The 23,443-nt window shown below is 43.2% G+C and overlaps 2 protein-coding genes across 8 annotated transcripts; one reads left to right on the top strand and one right to left on the bottom strand.

Moving 5' to 3' along the window:
- The first annotated feature begins 753 nt into the window (after positions 1-753).
- On the top strand, positions 754-7,974 carry selenon (selenoprotein N). Of its 4 annotated transcripts, none has more exons than XM_061063693.1 (13): positions 754-904; positions 963-1,169; positions 1,978-2,095; positions 2,194-2,324; positions 2,481-2,693; positions 2,782-2,906; positions 3,461-3,598; positions 4,335-4,416; positions 4,707-4,895; positions 4,979-5,084; positions 5,362-5,474; positions 5,602-5,703; positions 5,813-7,974. In XM_061063693.1, exons 2-13 carry the CDS (start codon positions 981-983, stop codon positions 5,978-5,980), a joined length of 1,674 nt encoding a protein of 557 aa, XP_060919676.1. In that variant the 5' UTR covers positions 754-904; positions 963-980; the 3' UTR covers positions 5,981-7,974. The 4 variants fall into 4 exon arrangements, with proteins under 4 accessions (XP_060919676.1, XP_060919678.1, XP_060919677.1 ...); XM_061063695.1 differs by having other exon boundaries at positions 762-891; XM_061063694.1 differs by having other exon boundaries at positions 765-904; positions 958-1,169.
- Positions 7,975-8,007: 33 nt separating this feature from the next.
- On the bottom strand, positions 8,008-23,116 carry si:ch211-15d5.11 (nuclear receptor coactivator 7). 4 transcript variants are annotated; one of them, XM_061063689.1, is made up of 16 exons: positions 22,986-23,116; positions 22,072-22,297; positions 20,212-20,411; positions 19,966-20,036; positions 17,864-18,004; positions 17,277-17,456; positions 15,538-15,669; positions 15,272-15,456; positions 14,780-15,165; positions 14,533-14,692; positions 12,257-12,491; positions 12,051-12,167; positions 10,796-10,948; positions 10,625-10,720; positions 9,106-9,179; positions 8,008-8,989 (listed from the first exon to the last, which is right to left on the bottom strand). In XM_061063689.1, the coding sequence occupies exons 2-16, from the start codon at positions 22,170-22,172 to the stop codon at positions 8,854-8,856; spliced, it is 2,367 nt and encodes a 788-aa protein (XP_060919672.1). In that variant the 5' UTR covers positions 22,173-22,297; positions 22,986-23,116; the 3' UTR covers positions 8,008-8,853. The 4 variants fall into 4 exon arrangements, with proteins under 4 accessions (XP_060919672.1, XP_060919674.1, XP_060919673.1 ...); XM_061063691.1 differs by having other exon boundaries at positions 14,780-15,162; XM_061063690.1 differs by having other exon boundaries at positions 17,277-17,453.
- Positions 23,117-23,443: the final 327 nt, after the last annotated feature.

Below are 23,443 nucleotides of genomic sequence, written 5' to 3'. Positions count from 1 at the left end.
TGTGACACACATATGCCCAGCACGCATTGGCTTACGTGACTGCATGAATTTAAACGCTCCAGGATCAGAGTGCAGAGTAGCTCTTATTCAGACCATCTTGTCTCATTTTCTAAACTTTTCAGACCAAATTAGCGAGCTGAAACACGTCACACTTAGACAACCTTTCAAGTTCTAGCACACCTAGTAATTCTAAAAATGAAAGACCCTTCTAGGATAAGATTTCCACAGGCAGACTGAGGAAATAAAACATCTCTGCATTAAGTTAAGTAAATGTACTAAGATTATAATGAAGGGGCTATTGTCGAAATGTGACGCAGTCTAATGTTACAACAGATAAATGATTGTTTTGTAGTCGTAGAGCTCATAAAAGAAACAGAAAGACGGTCTGCCTTGGCAGAGAACCCTATAATTGAAGCGTGTTAGCAGACATTCCTGGGATGAAGTAGAGGGTACTGCCCCTTTAAATTTGACTTCTGTGCCAGCGACTACATTCTGTCAAGTAACATGGAGTGTGAACAAACTTCCGCTTATTATTTTCAAATTAAAAGCTTTGGCGGTTTGGTCTATGGCTTATATCAGCAAGCCGTACGTAATTACTTTGGGAAAAAAGTTTTTATTGTCTTATTTTTGCATTGTAAGATTAAAAAAAAGATATTAGGACCACGAGGTTAGACACATTAAATCACACGGCTTCTTTTATTTTGAAACCCAAAACGTCAAACATCCGGTTTTATATCGTATTTTACTTCATCGCTTGACTCATGTGAAAAACATCCATATGGGTCCGGATCCGATGTGGGAAATAAGAAATCTGTGCTGCTAGCTGTGCAGCTGTCGTCACGGCCGAAGAAGACGCACCGTCGCCGGCTACAGGTGAACCAGAACAGTCCGGTACAACAGTTTGGTGGGAAAAAGTGGGAGGGGGGGGATGTTATCTGACCACAATGTCTTCGTCAGAATAGCTGAGGTGGAGGTCGAGGATGGCCGCAGACGTGGATAAAACAATCCCCAAGGAAAGGAGCCAAAACTCGGCGCGGGATGGGCAGCAGAGTCCGGGCTCTGGATCCTGGATCTCCAAGGTTCTGTGGACTCTGCTCATAGTCGGTGCTGTCCCGGTGTTCGCCTTTGGATTCAAGTATTACCAAGACACCCAGCTGCTCAAACGTCATGTGAGAGATCCACATCTGCACACACACACACATACACACACACACACACACACACACACACACACACACACACTCATTATATAGCAAAATTTTGAAGACAACTACAGATAGAAACATGATAAAGACTCAGAAAATGACTTTTTAAAATGACCTTCTGTTATGTTTTATGAACTTTAATTACTGCAGGATCATTTTATTCTTCTATATCAGTCATAGTCTGCCCTTAAAATGTGAAATCAGAGCACATATTGTTTTAAAATATATACAGTCAGTTGTCTAGTGTGGTTATTTGTCAGACATCTGTCGCAACACAAAACACCAAATCTGCAGTTTTTCCACACCTTGGTGTTTTATTAGAGGGGTGGGTCTTTACCACAGCTGGTAAAACTCAACCTCTTGTTAAGTTTCTCTCTTGTTTGGCTTCAGAGGGGTTTCCTCTACGTAGTTTTTTTTTTAACTTCCCTCCCCCCCTCTCTCCCTCCATTGTGCAGACTCTTGTAGGCACGCATCTGTCTGAAAGGAGGGTGGTCTGATTTAATACAGGCCAGGAATCTGTGGCCTGTGGGCGCTGATGTTTATCCAAACAGCAACGCTTAGGTTGACTGAGAACTCTTAACACAAGGCGGAGGAAACCCTGAAACAATGTGTTTTTGCATAATTCAAGATTCATAAGATGAGCTTTTATTTCTAAGATGTTCTCGTGACGAGGAGCGCTCACTGTCCCAGTTTTTGATGCTGCATTCAAAATCTCTGAAGCGTGTGAAACGGTGAAAAGATCAGTCTTAACGCACGTGCCCCCTCCAAACAGGAAGAGAGTGTCCAGACGCTGGGCGCCGAGGGGCTTTTCCTCTTCTCCTCCTTAGACACCAATCATGACCTCTATCTCAGTCCGGAGGAGTTCAAGCCGATCGCAGAGAAACTCACAGGTACACGCCGTTTCTTTAAGCAACAAACATGTTCATCCAAGTCAGATACATCCCCACATTCACCATGATTCTTTTGGGTTTTTTTTTTTTTTTTGAAGGGATTACACCCCCAGCGGATTATGAGGAGGAAGTGATCCATGACCCCAATGGAGAGACTTTGACCCTGGAGGCAAAAATGCAGCCGCTGCTGCTCGACTCCATGACGAAAAGCAAGGACGGTTTTCTCGGGGTAGCTCTTTTCAAACCACATCCAAAATACCTCTCTGTGTCATTTCCTGCATTTTTTTTATTTTTTTTATTTTTTTTTTACCTAAGACAACAAAAAAATAATGTCAAAGAAAAAAAAACACCAAGTGGATTGTTGATTTTCTTCCTGCACCTACAGGTGTCTCACAGCTCTCTGAGCGGGCTGCGCTCGTGGCAGAGCCCGGCAGTGCCTTCTTCTTCCTTCTCCGCCGGCCAGTTCAGAGTTTTCCTTCCCCCGAAGAACAAAGTCGAGGTCGGAGACACCTGGTGGGTGATTCCCAGCGAGCTCAACATCTTCACGGGTTACCTGCCCAACAACCGCTACCACCCTCCCTCACCCAAAGGCAAAGAGGTATGGTGAAGACACAACGCCGTTTGGGAGCCACATGTAGCCCCGACTTGTGATAATCACACTGTTGTTGTTTTTTTTCCTGCTGCAGGTTCTCATCCACACCTTGTTGAGTATGTTCCACCCTCGGCCCTTCATCAAGTCGCGCTTCGCTCCTCAGGGCGCCGTCGCCTGTATCCGCGCCAGCAACGACTTTTATTATGACATCGTCTTCAGGTGAGAGAGGAGACATAAAACGAGACATTAAAAGAGCGGTGCCCTTTTTCTCCTTTCGGCCCATCGACTACTTCATTATGCATCCTTTACATTAGTGCTGACAAGTTTACAGCACACGCTCTGAATGTTAATGTCGATGTGCTCCCTGGCTGTCGGCCACTGGTTTCTGTTTAAAATCAGCATGAGGAGATAAATCCCATGAGTCCACTATACTTTCAAAGTTAGACCATCATTGGTATCTATGGAGTAAGTACCTGGGAGGAAAACTTTATGTTGTTGGAGTTGAAACAAACGTGCTGTTTAAAAATGGCAAAGAAAGTATTTAAATCAGGAGAGACTTAAGAAAGTGTAAACAATTTAACAGTTTAGAAAAAGAGACTTCATGCACTCAGAGGGGTAGGGAGGCCGACAGCAGGATAGGAGTCTAGACACTAGTGGTGGTGGTTGTGGAGGTTATGCAGGATGTGATGAGGAGTGGGTTTCTGAGGCCGGGTCTGAACTCTGCCGAGGTGGAATGGAGCCGACTGTGAACACGTCTCGCATTCTGTTTGCAGGATCCACGCTGAGTTTCAGCTCAACGACGTCCCGGACTTTCCCTTCTGGTTCACCCCGGGCCAGTTCACCGGACACGTCGTTCTGTCCAAAGACGCCTCTCACGTCCGCCACTTCCACCTCTACGTCCCCAGTGACAGGTAACTCTTTTGCAAGCATGGCAACGACTTAGAAAAGAAAAGTAAATATGTGAGTCCCAGAGCTGTTTTTTTTTTGTTGATGTCTTATTGTAGAGACAGGAGAGTGGAGAGAGTCAGAAATCAAGGTTAGAGAGAGCGGGGGGATGACGTGCAGGAAAAGAGCCTCCACACATGGGGCGCTCACACAAACTGCTGGTCTACCGGCGCCCCCCTAGAACCCATTGGTTTAAGTCTTCGAGGTCCCCTAAGTTCAGAATATCCCATGTGAGGAGGAATCAGAATATCAGACAGTACAGACATCCCTTCAGGGTCAGTTTTTCCCAATGTTTTCCACCTTTCTGGGTGCTTGTCTCAGAGCAAAATATGCAATTTATTACATTCTCTACATTTCCTAAACACTCTCTTTCCACTCAGTGATGGTTGGACATTCCTTATTCAGCCTTTTTCTGGTTATTGCTTTTCATACCACCAGCTGTTAGTCTTTGCAATAAATATCCGCCGTGCTTTTTCAGCCCTCTCCGCACATTCCTCAAATCTCAAACACTCTCAGTGGAGATTATTGGTCTTATCTCGGTCACCACATCCAGTAAGAAGAGATATAAGGCCACTCCCAAGAAATGTAAAAAATTACCAGCAGACTTTTTTTTTTTTTTATTACCTTTGAGCACGACCACCAGTGAGTATGAAGTTGTCAGATACTGAAGCTCAGTGTGACGGGTTCCTGTTGTGTCTCCAGGTCTCTGAATGTGGACATGGAGTGGCTGTACGGGGCCAGTGAGAGCAGCAACATGGAGGTGGACATTGGATACCTGCCTCAGGTACAGCTGCAGTGATGCTGATGAAGGGAGAAGTCTTTCTATGTTCTGTCTCAGGCATTCCTGCTCTTATTTGAGTGTGGCCACATGACATTTTTGTGTTTGTTTGTTATTATTTCACAGGTTTTCTGTTTGTTTTTGATCCTATGAGCTATTTTCACTGAAATGTTTTCAATGCAAAGTCATGTGTTTGCAAGAAATATGTTCAAAATCATTTCTAAAGAGTTGTTGTTACCTCAGAAAAAAGTGATTATTGCATGATTTAAATGTTGATCTTGATGTCGTGTCTACAGTTAGAGCTGCAGTCCACAGGCCCGTCCACTCCCTCGGTCATCGTGGACGAGGAAGGCAACATCATCGACAGCAGAGACGGCGGCATGGAGCCCATCCAGTTCGTCTTCGAGGACATCCACTGGGCCGCGGAGATCAGCCGGCAAGAAGCCGCTCGACGCCTGGACGTCGCCCTCTACCCCTTCAAGAAGGTGACCGTCAAAGAAGCGTGTGTCCAGCGGACCGTCAGCTCGAGCACAGCCGCTTCATTGTTGTCATCGTGCTGTTTCCCCAGGTGTCCTACCTGCCGTTTTCAGAGGCGTTCGAGCGGGCCGAGGCGGAGAAGAAACTGGTGCATTCCATTCTGCTTTGGGGAGCGTTAGACGACCAGTCCTGCTGAGGTGACACCAGTGACATGTGGTTGATTTCTGATCATGTAATACTGACACAGACACATATAAGTGTAAAAAAAACATGGTAATGCATATTTAGCTTAATATGTGACCTTTAAAGTTGAATTCATAGACGATAAATCACAACTTTATTCAGTTTTCTTTGGTGGCTGAGGTGGGCGAGCTCATAATTGAGTCCTTTGAACAAACTTTTTTTTTATTCCACTGTGACTGTTTTTTTTTTTCTAACATCCCTCTCCCTCCCTTCTGTCCTCCCTCTCTGTAGGTTCGGGGCGAACTCTCCGGGAGACAGTCCTGGAAAGTTCGCCCGTCCTGGCCTTGCTCAACCAGAGCTTCATAAGCAGCTGGTCTCTGGTCAGAGAGCTGGAGAGCATGCAGGTGAGCAGTCAGGATACAGAGCAACACCACCCAAAAAAAGAAAGGAAAAAAAAGCTTACCCATGAAGTGCAATGGACAGCTTTGTGTACTGTGTGTCTTCATCCAATCCTGTCGTTCTCTGAAACAGGCTGATGAGCAGAACGGAGCGCTGAGCGAGAAGGCCAAATTACACCTGGAGAATTACAACTTCCCCGTCGAGATGATGGTGGCACTGCCGAATGGAACTATTGTAAAATATTCCTCAGCCTACATTTGAGCTCTTATCTGTCAGGCGCTTAGAGAAAAAACCCCCTCAGATTAATAACAGGCTTTCATTTCCCTCCTCCGTTCCGCTCTAGGTTCACCACATCAACGCCAACTTCTTCCTGGACCAGACGGCCATGAAACCAGAGGAGGAGGGAGACACTTTTAGCTTTTCCGGCGGCTTCGAGGACCCCTCCACCTCCACTTACATCAGCTTCCTCAAGGAGGGGCTGGAGAGAGCCAAGGAGTACCTGGCACAGTAATTTGTGTGGGATATGATCCGAGATAAGGAAAAGTATGTGGGGGAAGCTTTCTGATCAGTGTTGGCAGCTGGGGAAAAAAAAACTAAATTTTTGCCTTCTATTGTCTTTGTTACTATTTATTTGGGCGTCTCTCATGATCAGAATCTTTTCTACACAGTATGTGTAATGTATTAAAGTTACTGTCTGAGTCAGTAAGAAGCAAAAAAGCAAACACATTTAGATCTGCTGAATAATGTTTGACAATGTAGGCACTGCAGGCGTTAAGACAAATCCCAAGTGCATAAAAGCACATTGAAAACATCCACATTCCCGTTTTATTATCTGGTGTTGCATGTGCAATATTTAATAACAGTGTGTTTTTTTGATGCTGTCGACTGTACCCAGAAAGCGAGCAGGTTGTTGCCTCCAGTTGTGTTTCTGCAGTTTGTGAAGACTTGTCCTGAAAGCTCTCGTCTGGGCCGGGCCGAGTCTGATGTTCCTGCAGAGGCTGCTGGAGGACACGCCCTCTTCTGACTCAGAGAACAACAGCAGCAAACAAAACAAAACAAAAAAACCCTGTTGAGAGGACTGTGGCACATTAGAGAAAGTATTTGTTTTATTTTGTCGAACCAGATGTTGAATATTTTTGCAGATTTTTTTTTCTGTTTAGTGGAATCATCTCACCACGCCAAAGAACGTTGTGTGTTATGTTTGCAGTAGCTGGCGTGCAGCTCGCACGGCCAATAGGATGCTTACCACTTGGTTTTATTTATTTAACTCGATGGAACCAAAAGGGTTTATGTTGCAAATGTTTTCAAACTGCTTTAGGCAGTGTGTATTTTTTTTATTATCATCTTCCAGTAAAAACGATGCATTCTCTTGTGTTTTTAGTAAAACGATTAAAATCTGGATCCAGCAGTAGTAAAAGTCTTCACATCAATCCTGTTATTTTACAGTTTTCTGTCAAACGAAAGGACATGTGAGGTCTCCAGGTTGTCGTCTCTGTTCTTAGTGTTGACTAGAAGCACACGAGCATCAGAGACATATTTTAAAATAGTTGACGGCGAAAGGTGTGGAAGTCCTGAGAGGTCAGAGTGAGAAGAAATCTGAAGGCAAAAAGGCCTTAAAAAAATAACTTTCCAAAAAAAGGTCCTAAAAATAAGATATCTAACATACAAGTTTTCTACCTATCTCACTTTTAAACAAAAAGGGAACATAGGAAAATAACAGACTTTCCAAATGTAATTCAGTGGACTTCTCTTTAAGGCAGGATCCAAAGAAAGTACTGGAGCACACAACTCACTTCAGGCAAATTTATTTAGGTGCAAAGGATTAACGTTTCTATGCAGTGCGTCTTCCTCAGAGGGTTTTAACTTTGAGGAAGACGCAGTGCCTTCAGTGATCGGTGTGCTCCAGTACTTTCTTTGGATCCTGCCTGAGAGAAGGAGTCTCGTGTTCTTCTGAGAGCACCGAGCTCCATTTGTGGATCTACTAAAGTGCAAGAGTTACCTTAGGCTTCGACTGTGGTAGAAAAATAATACTCAAAAGAATAACACTTACACTGTTATCACAAAACCAAGGAGTATGATCCTGCCTGAAAAATCCATTTGAAACATGTTTCCCTTTATGAAAAACACCTGAAGAACTGAGCTGACTAGATTTGATTATTTGGCCTTTTTCTTTTAACAAAAACTCAAAACTTAACTTGTAGAGATGATCCCGGCAGAAGCTGTTTCTGCATCTTTTCTTCTGACGTGTTTTAAGCCAATTAAGAGACAATAATAAAACTCACACGTAAGAAGACTGATAACCAGATGTTTGTTCTTCTCACCTGCCTCTCTGGGCGTCTGCAGAAACTCGATTAATGACAGATGTGAATGTGACTTCATGATTGGTGTACAGTCACTGTGTGTGGATTATCAAACTGTTTGGATCCTTTAGGGGAATAAACACTTATTCTGTAACCTGAGTGCCATTTCTACCACAAAGTTGAAATAAACATTGTTGTTTTTTTTCTGACTGGACTCAGTTTCATAATGAATCACACAACATGTTGAACGTGTTTATTGTCACTTTGTGCTATTTCTTTTTTTAGCCTATCTACATCAATGTTCCATATATAATCAAAGTAGATCAAACTATTGGAGTGAGAGGATGTTGGACTCAACACGATACAGATGTTTCACTTCGTGTTCAGTAACCACGGTGCTGCGTGAGTCAGCACTTAAAATGCAGAGAGTCCAGAAGAGTCCTTCTATTGTAGATCCTGCAAATACAGAAGTGGAGCTCCAGGGGTTCTCATGATTCTTTTCACTGGTTTCTTTTCTGGGACACTTAAATTTTTTGATCCTGTGACGTTCAGAAATCTGTTCATAAGAAATGTGTTTTAAAGTTCCAAGAATTGAATGATCAGTGATATATGAAGGAGGGGGGGGGGGGGGGGGCATGCATTACCTCAGAGGATAGTGAATTATCATGTTCATGTTATATATGATGAGATATGATGTTCTTACTGATTCATACTAAGAGCAAAGTGCAGTCGCTGAGATTTGTAACCGACTCCATTCAAGAGAAAGGATTCGAGGAATCCTGTCTCATACCAGCTCGGCTCCGCTCGGCTCAGCAAAACGCCGCTCGGTTGCCAAACCCGCGGGAATGAGTCAATAATGACAGTCCATTAAAACCCCTCCACTCTGGCACTCTGAGCCCAGTTCTGTTTCTTTTCACAGCGCTCAATAACACGAGCGAGTCCAGCAGTCTCTGTTAGTTTTTTGTGTTTTTTTTTTTTCCTCACATGGATGTCACCATGAAATGAATGAGCGGCTGTGCTCAGGTCTACCCAGTGAATAAAAAAGGTTAAGATGTGTTGCGTCAAAAACATGACCGTGAACTCTTCAGCCGAACGTCCACACCTCCAGCTCCATGACTCGGAAGTCGTCGGTTTCGGCGAGGCAGCAGTTGTTGAAGGTGTAGCAGGGGCTGCTGCGACCCAGGTACAAGTTTTCATCCACCCACAGACCAAAGTGACCGCTGCAGGAAACACAGACACAGAGTGGTGAAGACAAACATGTGGTGAGTGGATTCCAGACTGAGTAGAGTTCATTCACTTCAACAAAAGAGAGAGAGTGTTAAAAAAATGACATTACCTTCCTCCACCAATGGCAAAGGAGTCCAAGTCTCCTTTGATGAAGAAGGAGTTCTCTCCAGTCCATCTGAAGCACTGAAGAGGAAAGACTCATTCAATCACCATACAACGCCTTTTTGTAAAACTGAAGATTTCAAACTGTGCTACTGCTGACTATTTTCAAGAACATTTTTAAACAATCATCAAACAATACCTCAGTGATTTAATTAAAGCCACTTAAGGGGAAATATTTTGGAGTTTTCTGGCATTTCACCCATAGACCGTAAATATTAAAGAGCCCATATTCTGCCCTTTTTGGGGTTCGTATATTTAATCTATGTTCCTACTTTTGTACGTTCACAATAGCTAAAGTCAGAAAAAAGTGTCTGTTTTCATGTACTGCTCCTCCTTGCTCCCTCTACGCTCTGAGTCCGTCAGCTACACTCTGTTGAGCCCCCACTGTTAGACCCCACGTGGGCCAAGTCTGCTCTGATTGGTCCGCCGATCCGCTCTGTCGTTATTGGTCAGTTGCTCAGCACGCTTCTCGGAAATGTCCCGTCTCTTTTACCGTATTGGGAATGCAGCCACTGGCTCCGTCCGAGGGGAGCATAAACATTAGCACCTTAGCACTACTGTGCTACCGCAGGCTACGGCATATCGTGGGCGTGCTACAGAAGTTAACGGGCGTGCATCATGAGCTGCAGGGCTTGCCACAACGAGCCAATGGGCTTAGATCAGTGATCTCACACTGACAATGATGTCGGACTGACAAATTTTTATCGAGGGGGGCTAGAACCGAGCGTTACATGCAGCTAATGCTACAGCTAACAGGAGGAGGTAGGAGAAGCCGCGTTTCCGCGGACTTTGAATTTTTGCACATAGATGTGACTAAACATGCACAGGACACTTGGAAAACACCCTAAAGAGCATATAAAACCAGAAAAAGCAGAATATGGGACCTTTAATGGAAAAAGCCTGAGTGACGTCACCCATCTGTTCCTGCAGGGGGCTCCAGAGTCCCATCGGCAGCAGCCGCCCTCATGGAAATGCTGTCTCGCCCTAACTTTTAGTTAACCTAACGACAGGCTGAGAGCTGGAGCTGAGGCGGGTTTTAAGCCTCTTTTGAAACCTTTAAATGGCGCCCGCCTGTCAATCATGTCAGCTGCGCTCCTAACTAAGGATAACACACATTGTTTATAAAATCAAAACGGATGAGTAGTAAAAGAATTCACTCCCCGTACAGCGTGTGCCCATGAGGACGACAACTAATCAGACCATTTTCATTTTTTGTACCACGCTGTAAACAATAATGTAATCAATTGTAAAAATGCAAATTTCTGATGTGGTGTGTATGTGCCTCTAGTGGACACTCAACGAACTGCAGGATTTTTGCACCACTGCACTGGTTTAATTTTTCAACAACACAGGGTTGCTGCTAGATTTCACCGTATTCAGACAGCAAAATGAGTGATCTTTAACATAACTGTCTGAACAGGCAGAGCTACGCTAACGCTCTTGGGGACAGCTGTCAAGTGGCTAACCTTGAAGCGAGGATGCAGCATGAAGAGGAAGGTCTCTCCGGTGCCGTAGAACGTCTCACTGGGCCTCAGGGGGTGAGAGAGGAAGGCCCCGAATATCTGATAAAGAAAAGCCACAAGACAAATGACATAGCACAAAACAGCTAGAATTGTTACACCTCAGTGTGTTCTTACCTCATCGAGTGCATCTTTGATGACGATCAGCACGGGGGAGTCTGTGGAACTCAGTTTTCTGTAGAGGGACTTGAGGCTGGCGCCGTGGCGGGATGTACTGAAAGCCAGCTGCCAGGTGTGGCCGATGGTCCTCGGGGGAAGCTCCTTACACAGCTGAGGGAAAGATTAGAAGAGGGGAGGAATACTACAGGTTAGACAGAAGGAGAAAAAAAAAAACACAAAGAGGACGAGATGCTGAAGTCAGTCGTGGCTAGCTAGCTAAGAAGCTAGTTCTCCCAGGCAGATGAGTTGAATATTTACTCCTACTGAGCTAACAGTTGAACAGCTGAATGAATAAACAGACATTACCAGCCTGCTAATCTTTAACCTGATGAACATAACGGGTCATTTGCCTTACGGACAAGAAAGATCTTCACAATCTAGACCAGGGGTGGGCAACTGGCGGCCCCCATCAACCCTCAACGTGGCCCTCGGGTCAATTTTTACATATCAATGAATTGGAAACATGAAGAAAAACATGACAAAAATCTGTCATGAAATCATGAAAACCAGAAATATGTCCATAACGATATTTGATCACTGGTTTATGTTGAGTTAAATTTCAGACATAATTGACTGTTATCGTTTTTGTATTCTACAATTTGGCCCTCTGGCAGTGAGAATTAAATGAATGCGGCCCCTTGCTGTGACCAAAGTTAGCCCGTCCCTGATCTGGACCACATGCTCTTCATCTGTAGGTTGACTGAAAACATAGTCATGCTCAATGTACTTCAAATAAAACCCCTACTGAATATAACCAAATCTTCATTAAACATCTTTCCCCATGTATCCATACTTCATTTAAAAGACATCAAACTGACGTTCACAGAAACGTCCTGTACTCGAGCTGAACGTACAGTATGCTGTGTTTCATTATCTAACAGCTGGTGATGTTGCATTACTCCTTGTTTACAACGCTGGCTGGTTTTGATTGGCTGCAGTTGTATCCCGGCAACTGCTCTAAACATCAGCGAAGTCTCAAAGTCCACAGTGAAATCTCCCACCCCCTCACAGTTAAAAATACTGTGAACAGGATTTCAAATTTAAAGTTATCTTCATTCTTAATTGGTGAATGACTGATTTAAATTGTCCCAATGTTATTTGCAACAGCTAGCAGTAACTCTGAACCCTGTGCAGGACTACTAAACACACACACACACACACTGTGCTGCAGAGGAGTGTGTGGACACTTTGTGCTCCCCCGTGTGTCGCTCACCTCTCGGACATGTGAAGCGTCTAAAACTGCGCTGCTCTCTACGATGTTTTGGAGTCCCTCAGGATCCCGGTCTATGACGAGGGTCGGCTTTTCCCCGCTCTCTTCCATCAACACCATCTGCAAAAAAAAACAACAACAACAACATTCAAGCATCAAAACCAAAACAAACATGAAGACAGATGGTTCTTGCTGCCCGCGAGGCTCACCTCCCAATCGTCTCCTGTGCTGCGGTGCCTCTGAAAAACCTCTTCCTCCTCCTCGTAATCATCCTCTTCATCCTCCTCCTCCTCCTCCTCCTCCTCCTGTTGGCCGGCTTTCTCTTTGTCCTCGATGAGCACAAACTCCTCTTCGTCGCGGTCCATCTCCTTTCCCTCCTCTCCCCCCTCGAGTACGCACAGGTCTGGTCGACAGTGTGTCAGGTAGGCGTACAGCTCGTCGGCGCTGCAGGGGGAAAAAAAGAGAGAACAACAGATCAGCTGTGTCAACACAAAGGAAACACAATAGAGACAAGACGTATGAGGAGCTGTGAATGCAAGCTTTAATTTAAATATTCCCTGTAATTGCACATTAGCTGAGACAGAACTTAATAAGCATCCTAGACTTGGGCGGTATCCTGGTTTTCTGTTTTATTGAGTAATTATGATCTTTTTATACTACTATACTAAGCATATTAAGATCATAATTCTTGTTCAACAACTTCATAACTTACTATAAATAAACATAATTAGGAGGGCAAACTCTGATTAATGACCTATTAGCTCTAGACTATGATCATATAGAGATAAGGTACTGATTAGCATGCTATTGAGCAACTAGTTAACGGTGAATATTGTGACATTCATTTAAAGTGTTACCGCAAGTTTCAGCGTTTGTGTGTGTGTGTGTTAGAGCGTTATATCTGAGGGTCTTTATTAGAACTGACAAATTGTACATAGTGATATTCTGTCACAGCTTTTTAGAGGAACATGTCCTGTAGAAATAAAACATTTATTCTGAATGTAAGCTGAAGCTGTGGTGCATAGAAGCATTAAATAAATAAGACTAAATACCAAACTATCTTATGTTTGATAAAAGTCAAAGTGCTTGTGAACAGTCGCTGTCTGGATGCATCACTCGTCTCGTTTTGTTTTCACAGTGAAGATGTGTAACTGACTGTTGACATATCATTTCCAGAAGAACCACCTTTGTCCTTTTCGCTGCGTTTGACGTAATGTTTTTGTTTGGATAATGTTCACCGAGTCGCCGGAGTTCAGAAGACAAATAAAGAGTAAATATTCAACCGGAGGACCTGTTTGACAAATTACAACAAAAGATGGAACATGTTACTGGATATGTGGATCAGCTGAGCACTTTACAGCCTGTGGGAGTCGACCAATAATGTTTTCTGTGTCTGCCGAGGAGCTTCACAAAGTTTTCACAAATAACCCCAGCGATGTCATGGTTACCATGAGTGAGTCGGGTAGTTTAGGCACGTTAACTTTTTTGACAGAAGGCAGGATTTGAAAAACTGGTTTTGTGATTCTGAATGAAGTTTGTGTTTTGGTAAACAGTCTAACATCAGATGCTGAAAATGAAATCCTCAGATTTGCTACTTTCTCATTCTACGCTGGTTTATTCTATTTTTTGAAAATGTTTATTTTTGGGCTTTTTATGACTTTATTAGAGTGACAAAACAGTAAATCAGAGAGAGTGGAGAATGGCATGCAGCAATGGAGCCACAGGTCAGATTCAAACCCGGGCCGCCCGTTTTGATGACTGTAGTCTCTGTTCATGGGGTGCACAAACTAACCACTAGCCCACTGACTCCCCTATGCTCGTTTTTACTTCAAAATTATATATTGGGGCACTGGTAGCCTAGTGGTTAGTGCGTACGCCCCATGTACAGAATCTACTGTCCTCCAAGAGCGCGCGGCCCGGGTTCTAATCCGACCTGTGGCTCCTTTCCTGCACTTCATTCTCCGCTCAGTTTCTGACTCTATCAATCTCAAATAAAGACATAAAAATTAAATTATAAATGAACTACCTCCTTCCAACACTTCTTCTGGCCCCCGCTCCTGATCTTGGTCTCTTACCCCTGTGTCGACTATTTCAGCTTCAAATTGGAGCATTTTTTTTTTTATTTTTAAACTCAGTCTTGGACGTCCAAAACGGTCTCTCTTTCAAATCTATACTGCGAGTACATAAAAAACACATTTTTGTCGTAAGGCCTTCTTATAATCCTTGTTTCATCCAGGATGTTTTATTTTGTTTTACTGTTAACTTTAGCCAATCTTTGTCTTGGTTGTTTCTCTTGTCTCTGTTAATTGGATGATTGCTGCGCTGTTGTTTTATTTTTCATGCTTTTTTAATCTGATTTTATTGTTGTATATTTGACTGTTGGGGTTTTTTCTGTAAAGCACTTTGTGACGTTGGTTTTGATAAGTGCTTTATAAATAAACTTTATTATTATTATTATTATATTATTATTGTACATTTACTGTACCTTTCTTGTGAAAGGGTAAGCCAGGCTTCCCTTCTGGGTGACGTTTTGGCCACTCCCAGCTGAAGACCTCCTGCAGCCTTTTTCTTGCCCGCAGCCGCCTGAACCCGCAGTCGCACAAACATCAGACTCCCCGGACTACCTGCTGTCAACGCGGGCGCCACTGACAGTAGAGAACAAGACTGGTTAAAAAATGGTTACCATAGTAATATGTATGATCATCCAGATTGACCAGAAGCAGCAGTCATACCAGCAGTGTGACTCCTCACGGACAACTTCTCTGTTTCATCGGTGCTCAGCTGCTTTGTTTTGGATTGACCCGCGGCCTCTTGACCTCCGCAGCAGAAGGTGGCAGCACTGCTCAGGACGGCGGCTCCAAGGACTCCTGCGGACCCTTCCTGCAGCCCCCCCTGTTGGATTTTATCCAGCTCCCCCTCAGCCGCCGCCATGTCTCTGCTCTCCGCCTCCCCCTCCGCCACAGAAACCTCCTTGGTCAGGCTCAGAGCCAGACCGGACAAATCTGACAGAGGCACAGACACCAGAGCCGGGTCTGACCCCCCCTTTTGGTTTGGGGGGCCTCCTGCTCCTCGCCGTCTTGCGGATTTCAACTTCTGCAGTATTTTCTGTCCTTTTCTCCTTAAAAAAAAAAAAAAAAAAAAAAAAAAAAAAGGAAACGAGAACTGTTAAATTGTCTGACCATGATATCTGAGTCTATGATGGGAGTCTGTGAATGTTTGCTGACCTCTGCTGGAACTTGCTGAAGTGAACATGCGAGATGTCGGAGAAGAAGGAGACAGAGGACAGATTATCAATAGAGCAGGAGAGGAGGTATTCCTCACAGCCATGCTCCTTCACCAGAGGGTGTGTCTTACACGGGTCGAAGAAGATCTTATTAGAGGTCACCAACAGGATGCCTGAAACCACACCCTGAAACACACAAGGGACATTTAAGACTAAAATGTGTGAATAAAACTGAGATCAGACTTATACTGAGCGTCTCACACCCACTTTACGGTCTGTGATGTAGCGACAGAACAGTTTGAGGTACTGCATGGCCTCTGGTCCCTCGCCCTCGCAGCACTCCGGTGGGAGAGCCAACAAGCAGAGCTGTCCGTCAGGCATCGGCACCGCCTCCACATCCTGTCAAAATCACAAATGTCTCCCGCATCAACAGATACAACACAAGCTGAAACAAAACAGATTTCTGATGTTTCTTTCACTCCTTTTTTAAAGCAAAACTTCACAAAATGGAAGCTAACTGATCATAGTTTGTTTTTGTGTCGTTAGTCAGTTAAAGGAGCAGTATGTAACTCTGACACCTAGCGTTTAAAACGGGTACTGCAGTCAAAATTTAAAACATTGAAGAGAGCTGCCTCCTTTAGTAAAACTGAAATATCAAGCTAGCAATCCATCTAAAGAACGACATTTCCCCTGGTTTTTAGGTGATTTATGGATACCAAGTCCAATGTATCTCCATTCATAAAATGCTTAATAATTTGATGTATAACATGAAATAAAAGTCGTGCTGCAGCTCATAATTTCAGAAAAAAAAAGAACAAAAATTTATGCTTGTTTGCATTTCTACATCCACAAAAAAAGCACAGAGTTCTTAGTTTATTTCCATGTTCATAAATTGAGTCTGCACTCAGCTTTGCAATGATTTAATGACTTGTTAGGCGCTTGTTTCCATGGCAACGTGTTCTGTTCATTTGATTTGTCATAAAAAAAAAAACTTTTTCAGCTCATTTTTTCATTTCCCCCAAACTCGTTACCCTCTAATAGCTTGAACACATGCAGAGTGATCTCACCACGAGCGGACGCAGACACAGCTGTGCTCCATCGGGCGAAGCTTTTATTCAAACTCTGAATGCACAATCAAAGCTCTATGGTTTCTTCACTGACAGAGAGAGGAGGCTCCCAGAGGAGGGACAGACTCTTGCTGTCAGTGCGACACCCAACAGGTAGAGACGGAGCTCCACTTCCTCACATCACGCCCCGAATACCAGGCAGTGAGAGAGGAATGATCCCCCCCCCGAAATGACACCCTCACATCCTGAATGTGAACACACAACTCACACACACACATCAAGAGAAAAAACAAGCAAACTGGTTCAGATATACCAGATTCTACCCGACCTAAAAAGCAAGCTCCACGCCCAGAAAATCCAAAAAACCAGGACATATATTGGAGATACTTTTGAAAAATGGAGAGAGGTTATAACGCAGAAAGGTTTCAAGAACGATGCAGAGCTGGCTAAACGCTGAAGCTTCAGTGTCTGCCTCGACTCTAGGGAGGAGGGGGAGGGGGGAGACAGTTGTTCTTTAGATGGATTGCTAGCTTGATATATTTCAGTTTTACTAAGGGAGGCAGCTCTCTCCAATGTTTTGACTTTTGACTGCAGTACCCGTTTTAAACACTAGGTGTCAGAGTTACATACTGCTCCTTTAATGACATTTAATCATTCTGATTTTCATTCTCTTGTTTTTCGACAGGTGGTGGTGTAGCTAGTTTTTTTGCTTGTTTTAAACACAGTTTGATAATTTAGTCTTCTGATTCTCCTGGGAGGGTCAACCTCTCCCAAGAGTAACAGCTGATATCGTGTTTATCAATGTCAAAAAGGAAAGAGTAAATAAAGCTCTCAACAAAAGAAGTGGAGGTAAAAGTTTGAGGAACATCAAAATGAAGTAATTTAGACGTCCTTAATCGTTTCTACACAGACGTAAAAGCTTTTAGATGTTGTGCTTACCAGTAGTTTGTCATATTCTGCCTCCGGTGAGGGGGACTGAGGCTGAGCGGAGAGAGTCTCCAAAGATCCTGGATCAGCCTCGGTGTCCGGCTTCAGGTGACGATCAGAGCGCTGGTCCGGCTCTGGTTCGGGTGATCTTCCACCGGTCGAAGGGTTTTTTCCCTTCGGGACGAGCAACTGCTTCAAAATAGAAGCCATGATAAGATTAGCTCTGACATTGAAACCGACACCAGAGTGACTACTTCCTCTTTCTACTGGCCTGCATTTCCCCCTCTCCTCTTTGTTTGTAGTCACATCTCAGCTCCATGTGTCACATGAGGGTTAAGAGTGACCGACTGGAGGGACATTTTTTTTAACTGGCTGAGGCCATTCAATTTACTAAAGAGTACATTTTGCATACTATCAGTTTGAGTTCGCTCACAACGGTTTCAGTGATAGGTATAGATAACCTGAGTAAGTTTAAAACACACTGACTGCCTCGCCCCTGAATGCTTGCTGCAGGGGACAGGTGTTGTTTTGCATCTCAAATCCTGACGCGCAAGAGAAGGCAACAAAACAGCCACAGTGTGCTCGCAGCTAACTCTTACCTCTCTGGGGATGAGGGTAGCGGAGAAGGACACTAAATTTGAGGAGGAGCTGTGACCCATCTTGCCCTCTTCTGCCACAGTCGCACCGTTACTGCTGAACTGAGACGAGACGCTGAAGACAGTGTCTCCCCCGGGGGGACCCTGAAAAAACAGAAACGCATGATGATTCTTTTTCTTCGTGTTCAAGAAAGGAGAAATCATTTTTGCATCCTTTCTGGCACTCAAGCAGAAGACAGAAAATGGAAAAAGTTTTATTTTGAGTACGGAAAAAGGAGATTTAATTCAACATTTCTCTTAATCAGAAATCATGGAAACCTCACAGATTTTTACAAGACATTGTGCAATTTGTTGTTCCTGATAATCAACCTTAATTTGAAAGTCAATAAATAAAAATGTTCAGGGTTTTTTGCAGCTAGTGCATGGAATAATCAACAGACTGACCTTCAACTTGAAAAATGTAGTTACTTTGAGTATTTTAAATCACTTTAAAGGTCCCATATGTAACATATATCTACTGATTTAAATTAATGTTGTGTTGAAGTGCTGGCTCCTCTGATAACACTGCAGCAGCCAGTATGTCCTCCTTCTAAGTTTCGCTTCTAGTCCTGAATGGTTTGTTTTGGTTTTGACCAGAGAAGTAGGCGGATTTAAGCTCTCTCTAATGTTTTGAATTTTGGCTGCAGTACCCATTTTAAACGCTAGGCGGCAGAGTTACATACTGCTCCTTCGGTAAGTGTTCACTTTTCTGTTGAAACCTATTCTTGGCCAAGTCTCTCAGGTATATCTAAATTATTAATTAGAGCTTCAATTACAATTTTTAGTTCAACTTAACCAAATATTGACAGACTGAAACATAAACTTTAATCTGTGGTGCAGATTTCACAGTTTTCTTCCACTCTAAATCAGCTCGAACATTTCTCACATCAGATCAGATTGGATGTAAATAAAATAAATGGAAGTTATCCAGTCAGATCTTCATGGTGAAAAGTTTTGATTGGAGCATTAGTTTCACAGCAGGCAGGCTCACAGCTGGAAATTGGTTACTAAATTGGATATTTGAAGCCTGACTGGTTTTGTAACCACAGAAAAAAAACTACCCCGGTGTGGATGAGTCGGCATCTGTGTGTGTTTTCTCCTGACCTGTATATGGATTCAAATATTTTTCTCTTTAAACGTTCTCCTGAAACTACAAGCTGTTCACAGGTAAGAAAAAGAAGCATGTGAAGTTAACATCCATACTTTTTTTTATCTCCACATAAACCCTGGAGATGTTTTGTTTCTTTTTACTCTCAGAGTCTTAGAAACACGTCTCATAAGTTATATGTGTTTGTCTACTTGTTTTGGTCGGCTGTAAAAATGGATTTCCCTTCTGGGATAATAAAAAAAAAGTTGTATAAATCTTAAATTCAGTTCAACATACATTCAAAATGTTGAATTAAAAACTCTTCAAAAGTATTTAAACAAAAAGTAGACCATTACAACCTTCTCAACATTAGCAGCACTGTTGTGTTTGTAGGCAGCAGTATAAATGTGCTTCCTCTTCAGCTTTAAACTGAGGAATATCTGAGAAGAACATAGTTAAATCCACCTCTAACAAATACAAACTTTAAATGGTTGATTACATAAAAAGGATAATATGACAAATTTCCAGGCAAAGTAGAGCTCTTATCAATGAGCACTAACGCTCCTTCCAGACCGATAATAATGCGGAGAGTGGAACAGCTCAGCAGCCAAATCACAAACCCAGCTGACAAATACCTCTGAAGCAGAATATACATTCCTCCGGCTGTATTTGTTGTAGAGGCTCTGAAACAGACTCTGCTTTCCCATGGCGTTGAGGAACAGCTCTGACAGCTCATCCCTGCACCTTGGACGTCTTTATCAAACTCTCCCAAGACCATAAATTATGAAACCAATCACTAGCTTGTATTGTGCTCACTGTTGCATAACTGATCTGATGATGTGTAGAAGCAGCAATAAATCAAATCCCCGTCCACCAAAACTTCCCAGTTTGTCTCTTACCTGTCGTTCCCACGGTTTGGCTCCACAGTGAACACAACAAGCACGGTAAAGTCTTGAGAAGTCACAAACATATGACTCACCCTGCTGTCCTCTGACGGTCCAGCCATGTGCTCCTGCTTCACTGCAGTATTGTTAGGATCCAGTGGTGTCCCTGTGAGGGAACAAAAATCCATCTCTGTCAATTCCTCACGGAAAACACCGTGAGGAAAGCACAAGAACGAGGAAGCGTCACCACTTCCTGGCAAGACGAACACACTGAAGCCATCTCTGTCTGTAGGAAAATAACTTTATGCAAAGACATGCTAATGCAAGCACGGCAGGAGCACCTTGCAGGTAGTACTGCCGCAGCTTAGGGTTTCTGATGTGCGGGATGTGGTCAAGCGGGCGGCCCAAGAGGGGCTGGCGCTGATGCTGGCCGCGGCAGGCCGCGGGGTCCTGCATCACCCGGGCCTGAGGTTGGGTCTCCCAGGGCCGTTTAGCGAACTGTGGGGGCTGAGAGACGCCAGGAGGGAGCTTAGCACCCAGCCTGAGAGAGAGAGAGAGAGAGAGAGAGAGAGAGAGAGATCAGACGATCGATAAAATGCTTATTTCTATTGAAATACGCTTTCCATACATTAACATAATAAACGTAATAAACTCAGTGCATGTTCCTGAACACATTCAGCCCTCAAATAAAATGTACATTGTGGTTACTCACTATTACTTTGGTCATTTCTTAGTCAGAAATGAGAAATGATTATGTATTATGTATATAGATTTTTTTTTGCTGAACTAAGGCCTCTTCAGTGTTATTCAAGCTGAAATAGAGCTGACTATTAATTCTTTCATTTCATCCTGTCTGGTCACGTTTTCCCTGCAGAACTTTTATGCAGTCTGTTTGTATTTGAGGAAACGTTTAAGTCACCGCACTCCCATAAAAGCCAACGTAAAAATGCCTTTTATGTGCAGCAGTGTCTTTTTTTAAAGTATGGTATGCTTTATGACTGATTTAAGATTTACTTTATTGATTGAAATTTCAGTTTTTACACTGTAAGTCATGCAACACACACATAGGCTGAAATATACACACACATGCAGAAACAGGATCCTACAGACATGCACTAATGGAGAGATGTCAGAGTGACGGAGCCGCCCACAGCGGGTGCTCCTGAGCTGGTGGTGGGGAGGGGGTTTGGTGCCTTGCTCCAGGACACCTCGGCGGTGCTCAGGCACCTCTCCAGCTACCAGACCAACTTCCATATTTGGTCCGCACCGGGACTTGAACCAGCGACCCTCCGGTTCCCAACCCAAGTCCCTACAGACTGATCTACTGCCGCCCAAATGCTGCCCTGATGAAGGGCAAGGGCCTGAAAATGTCACATGTGGTGATGTAGATTTAATTGGAGCAGCTTCCGGTGTGCAGACTTAAATCTTCTTGCTGTCTTTGGATACATGTTTTTTTTTTGTCCACCACCCGTGACTCAACGATTTTGACGTGCGTGCTGAACCTGTTTGTTATTAGATACTAGACATTCCTAGATTGCTAACAAGTGATCTAACCTGCTGCAAATTTCAAAAGTTTGCACGAGGTTTTTTGGCATTTTTACTTGGAAAACAAGTTTTTAAGTAACAAAGTAGTTGTAATGAGTTGGAAGGTCTACATACTAGATTTTTTAAGCTAGTATGTAAGTAGGTGGACAACATCTCTTTAGTGTTTATTTGCATGCATATACTGTTCTTTAAGGTTAAAGTATAAAACTTCTACCCTCAGGTATTGTATTGTATTTTATAGCGGACGTTCCCTTTAATGACAGGGCTTCATTTCTTAATCATTTTGAATGATGAATCACTGTGTGGAGCAGCATGCACAGTCTGATCAGAGTTATTTATAGGGGAGTGGGAGATGTCTGTGACTTCCTGGAAACTGTCGCTCTCTCCCCTCACATGATGCTCTGATGCAGCGTGGAGTCATTTACTGACCAGCTGATAAAAAATGTATATGTATGTGTTAAAAACAAACATTACAATATGTACAGTAGTCTGGGAGAGCACATGCACACTGGTAATCCGGACACGTTACCTTTAATATTGAATGAGTGAATTGTGATTGTGCTTTAATCTGAAAGGGCGAATACCCAGCCACTCGTCACATGTCCGGCTTGGGCTTTGTTTTATTTCTACTAATCCATGTATTTAGAAAGGCTGACCTGCTCTTGACATTTCCAAAGTAGCCGGTCCTGCTCTTGTCCCTCTGGAGATCATGGTCCACGCATCCAAGACTCTTAGGCCTCCTCACAGACTGAGCCATTTTCTTTCTCTCCTCGTTAGTCTGACGCTGGCAGCGGTGTTGGCGGAGGGATGACGGGTTCAGCTGGCATCCTTCCTCCTACGTTTGCTCCCCATTGCCAGCCTTTTTGGTCCTGGTCACAGCAGCTACAGAAGACAAGAAGTAGTAAAATGTGGGATGATGATTTTACAAAGAGGTGGTTAAAGTTCTACCTGCAGCCACATGACCCTATAAGGAAGTGAGCTAGATAGTTAACAGAGTAATGAAGTTGGGTTTTTCAGTTTATTCCACGTTTGTCAATGTATTTCTAATGGTATGGTGCACTGTTGCAGGAAAAACTGGGGGTACAGTTTGCATTCCTTAATAGCTCAATATTTCACACATTTTATTACATGATTCAGATACTGTATGCTTTGACTTAAGCATTGCAGAGCTGTAATTAAATATGACCTAACATTATGTTGATTTCGTGCCATATGACTGCTTAAAGCTGCATCCTGAAAAGCCTAATTTCCCTTCCCAATGGGAGGTGATTAGCTTATCGTCTCTGAATTAAATGCAGCAACAGGATTGGCCTATAGCTTCGTCGTGCATTGCTCAAGAGCTTCTCAAATCACTTAGTCGTTTTGGTTAAAAATGATTACAATTTGCTTCCTGTCAATGCAAGGGGTGCAATCATTTCTGAAAGGGAAGTGAGCATTTTTGACGACATCGCAGAAAGATCGACACAGATGCCGTTGCAGGAAAAAAATAAAAAAAATATCAGGCTACAGGAGCAGCTAAAACAGAGATGATGAAGTGTCAGGATCATGAGATGAACTGAGCCTTACTGACCTGTGTCTATCCCAGAGATGGAGATGGGTGGCAGTCATATGAGCGCGTCTTCATATTGCAGTGTTATGATATCACTGCGGACAACGGTAACAAGTTCATTTCGCAGCTCCTCCCACTGCTTAAAGAGACGTCGAGCTGGTGTCAAGATAGTGCCCTGAACGGTCGCCACGAAATGCGAAAGCGGAAGTACGCTACAGTGATTGATCTTGTGTTTTCAGACATCTTTACTCAGTTATTTTTGAGCATTTTTGTAAATATAAATTATTTTCTGACCTTATAGACCCATTTTTTTTTAAATGTATTTACTCATTGGTCATTTAATTTGTTTATTTATTTTTTCATTTGCTCACTTGTTTATTGTTTTTGTCTTTTTCTAATCTAACCTCTCCACTCTTTTATATGTTTTATTTTATATATATATAATTAACAATTTCGCAGTTAAACTGACATTTTTTTAA

The sequence above is a fragment of the Labrus mixtus genome, chromosome 18 (genome assembly GCF_963584025.1).
Source record: "Labrus mixtus chromosome 18, fLabMix1.1, whole genome shotgun sequence".
Lineage (NCBI taxonomy): Eukaryota > Metazoa > Chordata > Actinopteri > Labriformes > Labridae > Labrus > Labrus mixtus.
The sequence above is the reverse complement of the archived record's forward strand: the minus strand, read 5'-3'. Positions and strand labels throughout refer to the sequence as shown.

Coding starts and splice junctions, on each gene's coding strand:
- si:ch211-15d5.11 (XM_061063689.1), bottom strand. CDS start 22,172: ATGGCTCAGTCTGTGAGGAGGCCTAAGAGTCTTGGATGCGTGGACCAT. Junction 18,005..19,965: donor GACCGTCAGAGGACAGCAGG/GTGAGTCATATG, acceptor CTGTTTTTTCAG/GGTCCCCCCGGGGGAGACAC. Junction 12,492..14,532: donor CTTACCCTTTCACAAGAAAG/GTACAGTAAATG, acceptor TTCCCCCTGCAG/CGCCGACGAGCTGTACGCCT.